Source organism: Lissotriton helveticus, chromosome 5_1 (genome assembly GCF_964261635.1).
Source record: "Lissotriton helveticus chromosome 5_1, aLisHel1.1, whole genome shotgun sequence".
NCBI lineage: Eukaryota > Metazoa > Chordata > Amphibia > Caudata > Salamandridae > Lissotriton > Lissotriton helveticus.
Window position 1 is genome coordinate 1,677,648,280 of NC_136065.1, and position 17,339 is coordinate 1,677,665,618.

Consider the following 17,339-nt stretch of genomic DNA (forward strand, 5'->3'; position numbering starts at 1 on the left):
CCCCAGCGCACTTAGGGCGGCAATTGCAAAAACAACAAGTGATGGACTGAATGTGGATCAATGTCACACACTCCCCCAGTCAAAAGATCTGGGCCCAAATCCATCGTTTTTTTGCACTCCACACCACCCTGGGTTAGACAATGGCGATATGCAAATCAGCTCTGACCCTGTTGCCCCATGGGAACAGTCCAGTCCGAACTACAAAAGCCATGTCCTTCCCAGAACGGAATCAAGCATCCGAGGACCGGACCGGTTTCGAGGTAACACCTCTCTTCAGCCCGGCTAGCTTGACTCCAAGTGGTGTGGAGTGCCTGGGACCCACGTCTGGGCATCCCCAGCGCACTTAGGGCGGCAATTGCAAAAACAACAAGTGATGGACTGAATGTGGATCAATGTCACACACTCCCCCAGTCAAAAGATCTGGGCCCAAATCCATCGTTTTTTTGCACTCCACACCACCCTGGGTTAGACAATGGCGATATGCAAATCAGCTCTGACCCTGTTGCCCCATGGGAACAGTCCAGTCCGAACTACAAAAGCCATGTCCTTCCCAGAACGGAATCAAGCATCCGAGGACCGGACCGGTTTCGAGGTAACACCTCTCTTCAGCCCGGCTAGCTTGACTCCAAGTGGTGTGGAGTGCCTGGGACCCACGTCTGGGCATCCCCAGCGCACTTAGGGCGGCAATTGCAAAAACAACAAGTGATGGACTGAATGTGGATCAATGTCACACACTCCCCCAGTCAAAAGATCTGGGCCCAAATCCATCGTTTTTTTGCACTCCACACCACCCTGGGTTAGACAATGGCGATACGCAAATCAGCTCTGACCCTGTTGCCCCATGGGAACAGTCCTAGTTGGCAGGGTATGCTCAGACGTGAGTCCCTTGCTCACTTGGCCACTGGATTCAAGATAGCCTGGCTGATGAGGATTATGAATCCGAAACCGGTCCCAGGATGCTTGTTTCCGGTCCAGGGAAGACATGGCTTGGCAGTTCGGGCTGGACTGTTCCCATGAGGCACAGGGTCAGACTGATTTGCATATGGCCATGTCTGAACTGGGGTGGCTGAGTGAGCTAAAGAATGGTGATGGATTAAACCCAGATCAGCTGACTGGGGGTGAGTGTTTGATTTGCTCAAATGCTCCGTCCATCATCCCCTTTTGTTTCGCTTTGTACAGCCTCAGGGAACCCTTGGATCAACAGAGTGGGTAAACTCTGGTGAAGAGAGACACGTAATTGCTTATTCTCAATCATATGAGCCTTGGCTCAGCTGAATGTTTCAACAGGTAAAATCTTACTTATAGGGAGTAAATATGAATTGAAGAGGTTTCCTAAGCTTTTAGGCTAGCCTATTCCGTTGGTTTATGAATATTACTATCTCAGTTTTAGTTTGAGCCTGAAGCAACATGGAATGCTTAGATTCAGGAAAGTGCCAATGTTATATAGCGAATACATCAAATGTGGTGGTGGCAGGTGGGTCTAACCTGGTACTGGGTGTCTATTTCCAGTGATGGACGTTTTTAGAGAAAAAAACATAAAGGGTCTCTCTGTCATGTGGAGTTAATCTGAAATCTCCGTTTTTATTCTCTAAATATTTTTCTGAGGCTGGTTTGCCTCCTACAACCTACATGTATGTTTTTATTGCGCATAGTACTTGGTGCTGCTAATATTAGGCAAAGAGGTGCTATTACCCCCTTCTATTCTGGGCAAAATTATAGTCAAACAGATCCTCCTTTACCATCAGTCGTTGGGAGATGTAATTGAGATGCAGAGGGCAGAGGGGCACCAACAACTTAACGGGGTGGCTGGTGGGTGTATGTTGCTTTTGCATCTAGGACAATATGAACTCTGGGCTGATCCAACTAGGTTTAAGCTGGAAACGATCATGACCATTCAAATTAAATTCTAAGCCAGTTGTTTTTATGATATGCCAACTTAATATGTAGGTCAAGGCCCATTGTATCTCTGTTATAAAACTTCTCTAGGTAAAGAGGATTATGCAGATTGGACTGCAATGGCGGATGCGATAAATCTGTGTAATAAATTTAGACTGGGCACTTCATCCAAAGCTGACTTTACAGCCAGATGGTCTCAATCCAATATATGCTACAGTATGTACAGTATGGCCCATGAGCAGGAAACAGAACCGCATTTTTTATTTTAGTTTTAAGACTTTTTCCCCCTCTAAATATCCTCTTAAAGAGACCTTTCCTCCTGCATTTATCAACTGCAGGAGAGTGTTTGGATTTAACGTGACAGTGAAGACTTCCGCACTGGGTTGTTATTGACTCCAACTTCCTTCTGTTTTCTGAAAGTCTTTCCTGCTGATTGCATTAATTATGGGATTTTCTGGACCACCTAATCTCTTCCACAGCTTCTCTGAATTGTCTTCTCTTTCGCTTTCACAATATTAATCGAAGCATTTAAACTGAGATCTGCTATTAGTTTACATGAGAATCTGATTATAGTAGCTGCTCATATTTGAGATTGTCAATGTCGTATTTCGCTGCTAAAGTTTTTAAGGCTGCTGTATTGTCTTCGTTTGAATCACCAATAAACCTGTTTCCTGAAATGGAATTTAAAATGCTCCATTACAAGAGTAATCATGCGCCCATTTCCGATCAGAATTTTTCCTAATGACGTAATCAAACAAGACCCACCCCACTCCAACAATTTGTGAGAAGAGATACGTTCCTCTGTGGCTGCACGTGCCAAAAGCATCCTATACCAAGTCTCCTATTCATTGTAAGGCTTCACCGTAAATAATAGAAAAGGGGGTAACGACACTAGACAGGTTTATGAGGTAACCATAGAAAAGAAAAACCTCAAATAACAAATGTAGGGGCATATTAGCAACAAATAGCGATAATTATCGCCTAAATGTGCTTAGCGCATTTTTGTTTATCGCCGTCTATCGCCGGATAATATTGCAGAGAAAACGTGCTATTAGCAACGTTTATCACTAAAGCGATAAAATATCCGGCGATAGCGGCTCAATGCGAGAATATCGCTGGGAATTCAGCGATATTCTCTTATTAACGCTAATGGGGACTTAACCTGAATATCCACCTCTCATTGGATATACAGGTTAAGTCCTGGTCTGAGCAAGCGTTAGGTTCTGGTGATATTCGCGCTTAGTGCGAATTTTTTTATTGCTTCGCCTGCCTTGCTAATAGGCGATAGCTTTGTTAGCGACTGCTTTCAGTCGCTAACAGTTTGGGTACTCCCACTTTGCATGTCATTAGCGATAAATATCGCTGACATGCAAAGCGGGCCCCAAACCTGTAGCTATCGCCTATAAGCTGTCGCTAACTGCTGTAAGCAACAGCTTGCTAATAGGGCGATAAAAATATCGCTGCTTTAGCGGGAAAAAGTCCAGCTAAAGCGGCGATATTGCCCTTGCTAATATGCCCCATAGTCTTTTTGAACCTCCGTTGGCAGCCTTCCAGCCTTGCCAGGCACACATATTACAGATTCCAACACCCACATCCCACCCCTTCTAACGCGGCATGCCACACGAAATCAAAACTAAGTGCAGGCAGAATATCCTATTGAGCGTTTATGGCATTTATTTCCTCGCAGAAGGAATTTGTTCACATTGAACTTCAGTCATCTCACCCATGAGTGGAGCCTGTGAGGATCGCCACCTTCTGTGTGTGGGGTCCTCGGATCTCTGCTGTGGTGCTGATTTGTGGGGTGCAACAAATTGGGGCGCGGATCACCTGAACTCGGACCAAGCGACTGGCTCTTGCCCATGAAAACATCTTCCTCTGCTTCCTTACTTTGAGATGACAAAACTGGAAGATAAGAAAAATGTCAGATCAGTGGGGCTGCAGCTCGACACTCTAGGCGAGAGCAGCGGGTGTGCCAGACACACCACGGACTGGGGCAGATGGACATCGAGAGACACGTTTTCAGATGGCAGCAGTGGGTGCAAGGGAGGGCGCATCTTCAGTCAGACCCCGCACACCTCTGACGCACCCAGCCTGGCTGTCAAACACGTCAACTGATCGAAAAGAGTGCTCACTCCCCATACAGACTTCTTTCTTGACTTTCCTTTTACGATTTTTAGTTAAGACTGCGGATGTGCGCAGGATCAGACTTAGTAACTAGCCAAAGAGCTCGCCTCATACTCTCATTTCTTATAACCAAAAGTACCATCCTAAATATATAAAATAAATACATCAAATTCAATAACTCACGCACTGTCTGCTTTTTGACCAGTGACTCTTCACAAGAAGTATATACCCACTACCACAACCAGTGTGAAGCCAAACCGAATAAAAACAAAGGGGCAGATTTACAAGAAGGTGACGCATCTGTAGAGAAGTGTCACTTTCCCTGCGCTACCCTGAGAAACCCTTGCGCCACAATGGATGCGCCGTGTTTACAATACAGCGCACCATGGCACAAGGATTGACAGATGTGTCCGAAATTCGGACTCATCTGTTGGGGCAAAAGTCACACATTGCTGGAGTCGTGTCGCAAGCACGACGCAACTCCAGCAATGCATGTTGAGGTCTAACCTCATTGTGCTGTGTCACTCCTAATGCCTGCTTCAAGCAGGTATAAGGTTTTGACGAAGTGGCGCAGTGAAATCTTGTAGATTTCACTGCCTCACTGTTACGAGGCATTCCTGTGTGGGAACACCCACCCTGAATACATTATACCTGACGCAGGTATAATGTGATGCAGGGTTTTACAACGTGACGCATCTCCTTACATGTGTCACGTTGTAAATGGGCTGAATTTTAACTGCTGCATCACAAAATGTGACACAACGGTGGTGCAAAAATCATGCAAGGGGCTTGTAAATCTGCCCCAGTGTTTTGTTTAAACTATGGGGCATCATATCGGCACCACAACGTCACTTTTATCAATGTTGTGGTGGTTATAGGGGCTGCGCCTTATTTACAAGGCAGCATTAAGTCACTTCATGTGGCTTAACCCTGCCTTGCAAATAAGGCCACCTTTCACGCTATGGTAAGCGTGAAAGTGGGTGTTGCAGTGGGCGTTCCACCTCAATACCCATTGTTTTTTATGCTGCTCCTATGTACAAGGCTGGCGTACATAGGAGGTGGCGCCAAAATTAAGACCAGGTAAAAACTGGTCTTAATTTGGCAAAACGAGGAGAAATGCATTATTTCTACTCGTTTTTGCTTTTGCTATGTGTGCTGCCTTGTGCAGCAGACATGAAAAATGCAAAATGCTATGGATTGGTTATGTACAGGAAGGTGTCCCTTCCTGTACATAAACAATCCTTTAATAAAAATGCCATTTTGTGACTTTCATGTGTGCTGCATGAAGCAGCACACATGAAAGTGACAGAATTGCATTTTAGGATTGTTTATGTGCAGGAAAGGACACCTTCCTACACAAACAATCCTCCCCTGTACACAGACACCATTTTTTAAATATACATTTTTACACGAAGAAAAAGCAGCCCAAAGAAACCTTCTACTTAAACCTAGAAAAGCAGAAGTAATTGACTGCTTTAGCTTTTCTTTGTTTCCGTGAAACTCTTTAAAACTTATCAAACCATAGCAAAGAAACATTGGGAAGAAAACTGCCTACAATATTAGTATAGGGATACAGTCATTCTTGCAGATGGACGTAAATATTTTAAAAAGATGCATATCTTATCACGGATTTTAAAGTGAGTTAAAAAAAAGTTCTCTGTCTTGGGGCAATGGGGAAGCAGGTGACAACATTTCAACAGTGTGTTTTGACAATGTATAACTGTCTTTGGAACGCAAACTAACAATTGCTAAATATTTTGTGATACCAATGTGCCCCTGGCCACAGTAAATACATTAAAACCCACGAGGTGCAACATTAATGCCACTTTAACATTTCAGTTCAAAGCATAAGACGTTTTACGAAGTGAAAACGTGGAAATCTCAATACTTTACCAAATTCCTCTGTACTGTCAAACTTGAGTGGCGTCAGTGCGTGCGCAGAGATGCAAGGGAAGTGCACACCTTCGCTCCTGTGCCGGTAGCCACGGAGGTTGCCTTTGCCACAGTTGGGGTTTGACACACCGTTCCCTCCTGTCTTCTGTCAGGTGTCACGCGACGGATGAGCCTTATGAGGGCCGTCACACGGAGGAGTCAATGTGGCTGCTGAATGGAAATACCTGCTGGACCGCTCGAACTTGCAGGGCCGCTTTCACCGCCATGAACCCTGGCCTCTCTGCGAGCAGGGCATCTCCCAAACACTGTCCTTTGGCTTGAATTGCGCACATGGCAGACCGGTAATTCCATTACTCAATTCTTCCTCGTTATATTTGCATTACATACCACGGTGAGAAGGCCTACCCAGATGGACACTACACTGTCTTATTTTCTTTCTTGACAACGAGAGATAAGCTCAACCCTCATCCTTGAGTAGGAATGTAATAGGAACACCAACCAAAGATGTCCTGTACTGTCCCAAAACCACCCCTGCAGGTCCGACTAACGAGGAAAAGTTAGAACACTGCACCAGCCCAAAATTGCACAGACACAGGAATGAAGCTAACAGACGTTAGGTCACAGGAACTACCACAAGTGGGCACTACCACAGCCAACTGTAATTAGTGCAGACTTTGGGCTACATACACTAGTCTCTTGATGGGCCTAATAAATCTTCTTGTCCCAGCTGACTGCAACCAGAGCACGCAGGAACCTGCCTCCCACCCTCAGTCTGGACCTGGGGAACAATGATACTGTGGCAACCTGTAATCAGGAACTACAACTATATATCAAGCAGCCACCATCAATCCACCTAAACCATTAGTACCAAAAACACATGCATCCAACACACAAGGAGTTGGGTTTCAGGTGAACATGATTGGATACTCTACTGTAAACAATTGATAAAACTCCTACTTTAAATTAACATATAGCATCTTGAATTACTTCAACACTGTCTATGCCTGCAACTCCCACTTTCTCTGCTCACCAGCTTCATAATTGGTGTTACACCTGTCAGCCTTAGGGTGGTTTTCCACCAAACATTTTGCTTTTAGCCTCCAATTTTGCTGGATTCCTTTTGCTGGCATTAAGAATCTGAGCACTTTACCACTTCCACCCATTGCTAAAGTGCATGTGCTCCATCCCCTAAATATAGTTTGATTGAATTATCCACAATTGGCATATTTAATTTACCTATACGACTCTAGTAGAGGGCACTATATGGATCCATGGTCTGTAAATTAAATGCTACTAGTGGCCTTGCAACACAGATGGTGCCACCCACATGTCACACTGTAAACATGTCTCAGACCTGTCACTGCAGAGCATATGTGTGCAGTTTACACTGCCATGTCGGCTTGGCATTTAAAACCCATTGCCAAACCTTAAACTCCCCTTTTATTACGTATGTCACCCCTGAGGTAGACCCTAGGTAGCCCATAGGACAGGGTGTTGTGTAATCAAAAAGGTAGGACATATACTTTTAAGTTTTGCATGTTCTGGTTGTGAAAAACACCCACATTCGTTTTTCGCTACTGTGAGGCCTACCCCTCTCATATGTTAAGATTGGGAATTCCTTATTACACTTTATACGTTGTAATTCCTGATTGAGAACAAGTAGATCTATCATGTTTGATATCCCTGGAATGGTAATGATAAATCCTCTATACTGGTAAAGTTGAATTTATAATTCTCCTTTTAAAAATGCCACTTTTAGAAAGATGCAAACACAAGGAGATGATGAACAGAGCGCTGAAACTTTTCAGACACTCACCCCCAGTCACACATCTGGGTTGAATCAATCATCATTCTTTAGCTCACTTCGCCACCCCAGTTCAGACTCAGCCATTTGCAAATCAGTCTTGACCCTGTGCCTCATGGGAACAGTTCAGCCTGAACTGCCAAGCCATGTCTTCCCTGGACCGGAAACAAGCATCCTGGGACTGGTTTTGGGCTAACAGCCCTCATCAGCCAGGCTAGCTTTAATCCAATGGCAAAGTGAGCAAGGGACCCACGTCTGGGCATACCCTGCCAACTGAGAGCAAACAAAGCAACCACAAGGAGATGATGGACGGAGCACTGAAACTTTTCAGACACTCACCCCCCAGTCACACATCTGGGTTGAATTCAACATTGTTCTTTAGCTCACTTCGCCACCCCAGTTCAGACACAGCCATATGCAAATCAGTCTTGACTGCTGGACTGCTGTTCTGGAAGAACCGCTTTCCTGCTGCAATGCCCTGCTGCTTGATAACCTTTTCCCTGCTGAAAAAGGACTGGACCAATCACACTTGAACCCACAGTCACCCCAGGGGCATGCTGGCTTGCCCTCTGTTCTAAGTCTCAGGGACATCAAAGACTTCTCATCAACCTGCAACAGCAACTGGACTTTGCTTGCAGAAAGTCTTGCCCTGCCAAGTAGTGCCAGTCCATTCCAGGTCACTTGGAAGTGGATATAAAGTGCTACAATTGCCAAGATCCACTCATCGATGACGTTGTGCGGAAAGGAACTGGAGCATCTCCTGAGACAACAACACATCGCCGCTGCTGCTTGGACTGCATACAAAGCATCGCCAGGTGCACAGTGCATCGTCTCCAGTTCAAGGTTCAAGAAAAGCTTTATTCGGCTGCTATTTAAAACAGGCATAAAAGCACAGAACAATTATATACAAATTTCATTACAAATTCTATACAAAAGTTTTAAAAAAGCACACTTCATTTACTGTTAAAAGTAGAAGAAACCAATTGCAGCCATTAGCATTCCAGAATATTTATTTTCCTGATATAAAACACAGCTTGTAAAAATTGCGCTAGTCTCCATGTTATATGTTCATTATCTAATAGCTGAAGTACAAATATAGCTTGGCGGCATTGTCTACATGCATAGTAGACTGGTCAGACATTTTATCGCAAGGGCACAATAGTAAATCCCGTGACCAATCATTTGGTTTTGGAAAGGACAGGAGTCTATGTATGATTCCCAGTCTGAACCTAGTTAAAAGGAATCTATCAAAAGTGCCTGGTACAAATGTTAAGTAGGGCTCCATCCCCATAGTGGTTCGTATTAGCAGGTGATGTCTCACTGTGATTTTTCCTGCGATTTCCCCCACCAATCTATTTGTTTCCAGGTGCTGGAGACCAGCTTTCTTTAACCACTTGGATGCTAAGCTCATTTCTGAGCTTCAATGCAATTTCCATTGAAACCAATGGAAACTCCATGACGAGCTGGGCTCGTCATGAGCGTCGAAGGGGTTAAGGCCTTTTTTGAGATCTCCATCATGGATATGGGCTTTAGGAAGTATTCTGGGTGGCCCAGATCTTTCACAAAATCGTGAACAAATTTGAACCAGGGTATTGTAAGTGCCCTCTCCAATTTCAGAATATCTTTTAAAATTGCCCTATTTAGGTTTGTCTGGTCCTTGCACCAGACTCTATGCCACAATAATATAGGCTCAATTTTTACAAGATCCGCAATGTAATGTTGCGCTAGCTCATCATGACAAATAAAAGAAGAAGTACCAGAGAGAATGTGCCTTAAAAAAATATTTTCAACTGTTTGTATGGCGGTAGAATCTGCAAAGCCCCACACCCCTGCCCCATACGTTGCCATGGTCACGCATTTTGCTTTATATATATGTAGCAATTCCGGGGGAGGTTCCCTACCTAATTTTATAGCAAACGATAACAAAGCCGTTTTGGATCCAGAGAATGCCAATGTTTTGGCAGATACAGCTGCCGCCCATGAGTCGTGCTGATTAAAAAGTATGCCTAAATAGGATTTTTTATTTTTATAGATGATAGCCTCTCGCCATCAATATACATTTCACGGGTCCTCTGGGTCCCTTGCCTACATCTCATGACATAGGACTTGGCTATGTTAGTTTTGAGACCTAGATCCCTCGTGAACATACTAAAACCATCCAGGGTGCATTGAAGGCCGTTTTGAGTAGGTGTAATAAATAAGCCACTTTTGTGATTTTGGCACCATATGATGACCCTCACCACCACCATTTTAATTGACTTTAGTGTGTTCCTTAATGTAAGATGGTCCTGCATTTGCCTGCTTCTCTTCTGTTCTGTAATCTTGCTGTCTTTCAGTGGGAGCTGTTACGGAGTGGAACAGTCTTGCCAAGAGCAGAGCGTGTGGGATGTGTATTTGAAGGTGTGCAGTTGTGCAGGAATGTGTATTGTATTGTGCATTGGTGAGAATTATGAGTTCTTACTATTGGCTTTGACCATTCTGTTTTCTGACTTTACCTTGCTTTATGGCAGTGCTGACTATTGCCTTTGACATGCTCTCATGCCATCTTGCTTTTCAATTCCATCTTGCTTTGGGCCTTTCTGTCCTGCACGAAGCTGCAGAGCTGAAGAGGGCATGTTTTGCTTTCCTCCTGTTTTTCACACTTTTCTAACTGGAGAAAACCGGTTCTTATCAGAGGAATGTACATGGTCCATCTCTAAGCCATAGCAAAGGCCTGATCAACCGATGCTGTGGCCTTGGAGCAGACTGGTACAGGCTCGAACGAGAACGATCGGGCGAGGTTTGCTAGAAGCTTTGTTATGTTTGGATTTGTATTAAAAGGGGGAGCCTCCACTGGTCTGGTGGAAGTTTTGGAAGTTTGGATTCCGAGTGAGGGCAGACGCGTCTATCTCGGAATGAACCATGATTGCTGAGATCTGATCCCCGGCTGTGTGAAGACTTCCCCCAGTCCGAAGTAGGCAGTGAATGCATCAGGTGATGTATGGAATTTTGTGGTTCCTGCCATTGTGATGTGAGCCAGTGGCTGTGATCGTTTGAGGTGTTTTGTGTTTTCTTTGTGGTGTGTGAGGTGCACATCCAGAGTGATCCTCTACTCTGTATACATATCTTTCTGATCTCTTGCAGGACGTCCAGTGTATCTTATCTTATATTAGTTATTGCTTGTTTATTAATCAGTATTATAGTTTGTTCAGTTATTGATTAATGACATTACCACTTTCAATTCGTCCCTGTAATGTCTCAGCTCCGGTGTGCTCCAGACCGCCACCAATATAACAGCGGCCTTGCCAAAGTAAGTTCTTCTATTGGGAGAATACCCAGATCCATTCTTAATGGGACCAGGGGGGTACTTGTTGGTAAGGCTAAAATATTTCTAATAAGTTTCTTTTACGTAAGTTGGAGGCATTTAGGGGAACAATGACCCCACAGCTCTGCCCCATATGTGGCAGCTGCCCTAGCTTGGACTTTATAAATCTCAAGTAGCGGGCTTATGATCTTTGTCGCACAAGACTTGTGAACTTTCATTAAACCTCCTACAGCCTGTGTTAGTTTCAAATTAGCCTTTCCAATTTGGGTGCCCCATCCCATCTTGTCATTTAATGACAGACCCAGATAATCAAATGATTTAACTTGCTCTAATGGTCTATCATCCATCAGAGGATGTGGGCAGTTAGTATTAGTGGCATTAAAGATCATATATTTTGTTTTATTTGATATTTGATATTGATATTGATATTTATTTATTTGTATCGCGCTGAATCACCCATGAGGGTATCTCGGCGCTTCGGACATAGACATCAAAAATTCAGGATTTTTTTTGGGAAAAGGTGAGTCTTTAGCATTTTTCTGAATTGAACCAAGTTCTGTCCTGAGCGTAACGTAGAGGGCAAATTATTCCAGAATCGGGGGGCAAGATAAGAAAAAGATCTGCCACCACAGATATAATATTAATATTGACTACCAATTTTCGCTTCTTGCAGAACTGGGCAAACTTGTTCAACACCCTCTGCATTCCCATTGGTGACTTAGAAAGGAGCAGGGTGTCATCCGCAAGCATTAGAGCGGGAAATTTAGATGACGAGATTCTCGGAGCGTCCAGATCCTTTACGACAAGCAGGTCATCTATTAGACCATTTAAAAATAAAGAAAAGAGGGTCGGGCCAATACACAGCCTTGTCTGACCCCCTTCCCAACTGGGAAGGGCTCTGTTAATGAGCCGTTCTTCCCGTATCTTACCCTAGCGTAGATGTTTTCATGAAGATGTTTAAGTTGAAGGCAAAGATATGGCGGAACCCCGATGTCCAGCAGGATAATCCACATCTGGTCACGGTCCACCATATCAAATGCCGACTTCAGGTCTACAAATGTAAGATACAAACTCCCACCTTCCAAGTCTACATGCTTCCAGTAAATTAACTGGGGCCTGAACAGTTGGTCTGTAGTCGAAATTTTCGATCTAAATCCTTCTTGTAATGGAATTAGTATGTCTCGGTCTTCAATCTATTCCTGTAATCTGCCCAGTAATATCCTTCCATAGATTTTCTGCGTGACATCAATGAGACTGATTGGCCTGTAATTCCCAGGCTCAATCGGCGACCCTTTTTTGAAAATGGGGACAATCTCTGCCCCCACCCATGTCGTCGGTAGAGGAAGACCATGAAGTATCTCATTGAACAACAGTAGAAGATATGGTGCCCATACTGTCTGTTCATTTTTAAACAAGTCCCCTGGGATCCTATCCAACCCAGGCGCCTTATTCGGCTGTAATTTTGCTAAAGCTAATAGAACCTCACCAATTGTAAATGGGGGTGTTTCCTGTATCGATTCCGAGTTAAAATAGCATTGAGATGAATTGCTATCAGAAGTGGGAGGGAGCAAACCAAAATACAATTTTTAAAATATAGATAGCATATGATATATGTATATATTTGGATGGGAGGTAGCCCATATGGTGTGCTAGCCCTTGAGTGGGCTAATTCTGCTGGATTGAGTGAGAATTGGAGTGTGTGTTTAAGTGTGTTTTATAAAAAGTGCTTATAAATAATTTGCTACGTTAGGCAGAAAGGGCTGGATCCCTTTCAAATGTTTATTAAGAAATGTATACAAAACATGTTCAGCTGCAGTGGGAATTTGAGACATGAGAGAGACGGTTTGTGGAGCAAAAATACCTCTGCAATGTTAACCTGTTAGAATAAATTATTGCAAAGATTAGTGGGAAACTTGCCAGACTGTGGCAGAGAAAGGATATGGTTTTGTGGTGTTGGGTTCAAATCAGGCCTACATACTCTGCTAAACTCTCGAACACCTTAGTATAGAAGTTGGCACGGACACTGGAAAAGGCAAAAGACAAGTTTATTAAGACCCCATGGGGTGGTGATACATTCCTACAGCACCCTTCGGCAATGTAAGAAGTAGCACACCGAACATCGGTGCACGACCTCTTGTATACAGTTTAATAGCAATAAAAAGATAGGCGGTTACAAGTTACACATTTTCGGTACATATAAGGTCATTTTTGGAACACAGCCAGCATGTGGGAGGAGTTCAATAGCACTGGTCAGTTAGTGCTAACATTCCTAAAGAGTGACCAGTTGATGCATAGTGCGCATGTGCGCTTGACCAGTACTAAAAATAGCCTGTTGCCGAGCAGAATAGGTGACCATGGGTATCGAGGAAGGACGAAAGGGCACACTGACCACGAGGCAGTGTGTTTATAGAGAATGGAAGCCAGAAGGATTCAAAATGGCCCCCGTTCGTTTTGGTCAAGTTAACAAAAAGAGCGTGTAGCTGTGCTAAACGCTAACTCAGGAGCTGCCAAAACACGACAGACAGCCCTTTTAGCGTTTAGCAAAAGCTACCTCATAGTGAACGTAATCAGAATGTTCATCATCAATGTTAATGGCCATTATTTTCAATACTTCATCATTGATCAGTTTCTCTTGCTTAACAATAGCTCGTTTAGACGGAATACAGGCTGTAATACATACAGAACATAATGTAGGGCCACATTGAATACATAGACAAAGGGAAAATAGTACTCCAATAAAAACACAGAGAATCGTTAATAATTTCCAACCCCAAGTACTAAGCAGGGTCCAGAACCAACCAGAAAAGGTCCATGGTCCATTTTCTGGGTGGATCTCAGCAGCTATCTTATGTAATTTCGTAATCGAATCATACACGGAAGGTGAGTTATCTGGTACGTACATGCAACAACTACTTCCGATGACGCGGCATGCTCCGCCCCTATCAGCTAGTATCACATCTAGAACCATTCGATTCTGGAGTGCTACAATTCTGGTAATTTGCAATTCCTCAGTAATATTCCCTAAAGCAGAGGCAGTTTCATTAGCGACAGCTTCCACCACACGTGTAAGCCGCCTTATCTTCCTGCTATTCAGTGCAGCTCCTACGAATGAAAATAACCCCAAGTTGAAATCTACATATTGTTGTAAAGTGGTATCAGTCTGGTCGATTTCATCAAGATCTAATGTTCGTTTAACTCTGTTCAGTACGAAATCATGGTACAGAACGTAATCATTGTGGTACATGGGAGGAGCAATAAATACAGGTGGTAATACAAAAGCTATGTAACATGTTCCTAACCATCCAAATGGTAGACGAAGGTATCCCTTATTTCCACAAATGAAATATGTGTTACGTGAAGCTACAAATGCAATTCCAGTTGGTATATCAAAGGTAAGTGTAATATTACATTCACTGCGGCCTACAGGGATTGTACCTTTATTTCTAATACACAAATCTGCTTTTGTATCAATGACTGTTATCATATGCAAGCTCATCACATTTATAAGTCTTTGATTCGTATATACACGAGGTGTAGAGACATTGTCCGGACAATACTCTTCCCATTCAAATTTAGTTCCTTCAGCGTGTGGATAACCATCTTTGTCGTTATAGCATATTTTATTCAATCGAAAAAGTAGTCCACCTTTCGTTGGCCATCGCAAGGTGAAAAGAAGAGTGTACCAAGCATGACAAGAACCATTATGAGAAAACGGGAGAGGAATGAGTGGAGTTCCTCCCCTCTTCTGATGTCTGGGCAACATTCCACATACCCAACAATTGGACATGTTGGTCATGTTATGAGTATGATGCAAAATCTGAATAAAGCTGTTATTCAAATAAGTCTGCCTATGTCTTTCTTCGTGAAAAGGCAAAGTAAAATGAAAATGTTCAGATGGACTTGGAGTGGTGGGCAGCAAATGTTCTCGTACAGGAAACAATAGTTCTATAGTCCAAGCCAATACTGCGATCACCACTACGGTCAAGACAAACAAAACAGCACCAAGAATTCTCCCTTTTTGTGTCGAAGGAGATGCCATAGTTCACAAAACAATACTCTTCAAAAGCAACACTAAGCGAAAAAATAAAACGATGGTTCTGGACCGAGGCTGCCGTTGATTTGTTCTCCGGGATTCAAGACGGGTGTCGCTACACTGGGCAGAACTGATCCCCCCCTTGATATTCCCGGCTTCCGTTTCACAAACCTCAGAGCGGTTACCAACCAGTTCAAAAATACAAAAAGGAATCTTATTTCCTGGGACGTAGATTGTACTTCACTTTATCAGAAACAACGTGGTCCGGGAAGGCTCCCTCCAATTCATCAGGCGTGACAGCTGGGCTCTTTTCTGTATCCAAAATCTTTCTGTAGTCGGATAGCACCACAGGGCTCACCAGATCCGGAGAAACACGTCGGCAGTGCGTTGAATGTATCCACCGCTTCTTATTGGTGACTCTCACAGCAGTCCGCGTCGCCAGCAGCACTTGCTCAGGGCCATGCCATCTCGGTTCCAAGCTGCTGGAGCGCTCGAACACCCGGATCATAACATGGTCACCAGGACGAAGATCGTGAGCCTCACCAGTGGAGTTATCAGGGAGCGCCTCTCGAACCTGTTGATGAATAGAAAGCAAATCATTTGTTAATCGTGCCAAATAATCGTTCATCATTATACAAGGCACATCATGTATTAAACGAGGTTTTGGAACTCCCCAAATATTCATCGGCCTTCCAAATACCACTTCATAGGGTGTGAGGCCAGATCGAGAATGTGGCACTGATCGAATGGACAGCAATGCCAGAGGCAAAGCATCCGGCCATTTCAGAGATGTGGATGCCACTATCTTTGCTAGCTTCAGCTTCAGAGTTGCATTGTATCTTTCTACCAAACCTGCTGATTGCGGATGAAAAACAGCGTGGAATCGTTGCTTGATTCCCAATCCTTTCAGGACGTACTCCACTACTTTCCCAATGAAATGAGGACCATTATCACTCCACATAAATTTACAAACACCATAGCGCGGGAAGTACTCTTTGAGTAACACCTTAGCTGTTGTCAATGCTGTATTGTCTTTCGTAGGGTAAGCCTCAATCCATTTGCTGAAGGCACACACCACTACTAGGACATACTTGAGATTATTACAGCGCTCCAGCTGGATGTAATCCATTTGTAGTACTTCGAATGGTGCAGTAGGTGGAACAAACCCTCCTTTAGGAGTATGAGTCCCTTGTCCAGGATTGTGCTGTAAACATATCAGACAGGTCTGCACTACTCTCTTAGCCGTGCTAGCAATGTCAGCATTTTCCCAAACTCGTGTAAGCAATTTAGTAATTGCGAAAGCTCCAATGTGTGCCAGCCCGTGTGTCATTTGCACCATTGTTTGTAAATAGGCCATAGGTAATTTCCATCTCTCCATATCTTTACTACGCCAGCAACCCTCATCATCCAATACTCCTTCAGTGGCCCATTTCGTAAGTTCTGCCTCAGATGCTGACTTCTGTATATCTAGTATTTCTTCTCTAGCATCATGCCACCGCTCGGCTTGTGACTTCACCACGTACATGGGGAAATTATTTTGTAGCATAGCGGTCTCTCTCGCAATGCGATCTGCGAAAGCATTGCCTTGTCCTATTTTGTCCGTCACCTTTTTGTGTGCACTGCATTTCACTATTGCTACTTTCTTTGGACATAATAGTGCATTCAGGAGATCGCGTACCAACTCTCCATGCATAATGTGTACTCCGTGTGAAGTCAAGAATCCTCGTTCCTTCCAGAGTAGGCCAAAATCATGCACTACTCCAAAAGCGTAACGACTATCCGTGTAAATGTTCACACATAGTCCAGTACTTAACTCACATGCTTTCGTTAAGGACTGTCAATTCAGCTGCTTGAGCCGATTTCTGGGGTATTCGTGCTGCTTCTACCACTGTCTTAAGTGTCGTGATCGCGTAGGCTGCGGAAGTCGTACCATCTGGTAACCTCACGCATGATCCATCAACCCACAGTTCCCCATCTACATCTGGAAATGGTGTATCCTGTAAATCGATACGACCCTTTGTCTGTTCCTCAGTCAGAAAAACACAATCATGTTGTTCTTCCTTCTGAGTCTCAACAACAGGATCCGGCAGTAAAGTAGCAGGATTCAGTGTCGCATATCGTTTTAGTGTGATGTGCGGTGCCAACAACGTTAGCTCATATCCTGTCAGACGGGCACTGGTTAGATGCTGTGTTTTCGTTTGATTCAATAACGCATCTACCGCATGGGGAACTAACACCAACAATTTGTGTGACAAAACTATTCCCTCACTTTGTCGTATCGCTAC

General features: G+C 43.9%; 1 protein-coding gene across 1 annotated transcript in view; it reads right to left on the minus strand.

Annotated features, from left to right (window-relative positions):
* LOC144755715 (dehydrogenase/reductase SDR family member 4-like) overlaps nucleotides 1-3,792 on the minus strand; it is a 76,067-nt gene extending 72,275 nt beyond the window's left edge. The window contains exon 1 of the mRNA XM_078644902.1: nucleotides 3,620-3,792. Coding sequence (XP_078501028.1) covers nucleotides 3,620-3,765 — 146 coding nt within the window. The 5' untranslated portion in view covers nucleotides 3,766-3,792. The remainder of the gene's footprint in view (nucleotides 1-3,619) is intronic.
* Between the last annotated feature and the right edge of the window lie 13,547 nt (nucleotides 3,793-17,339).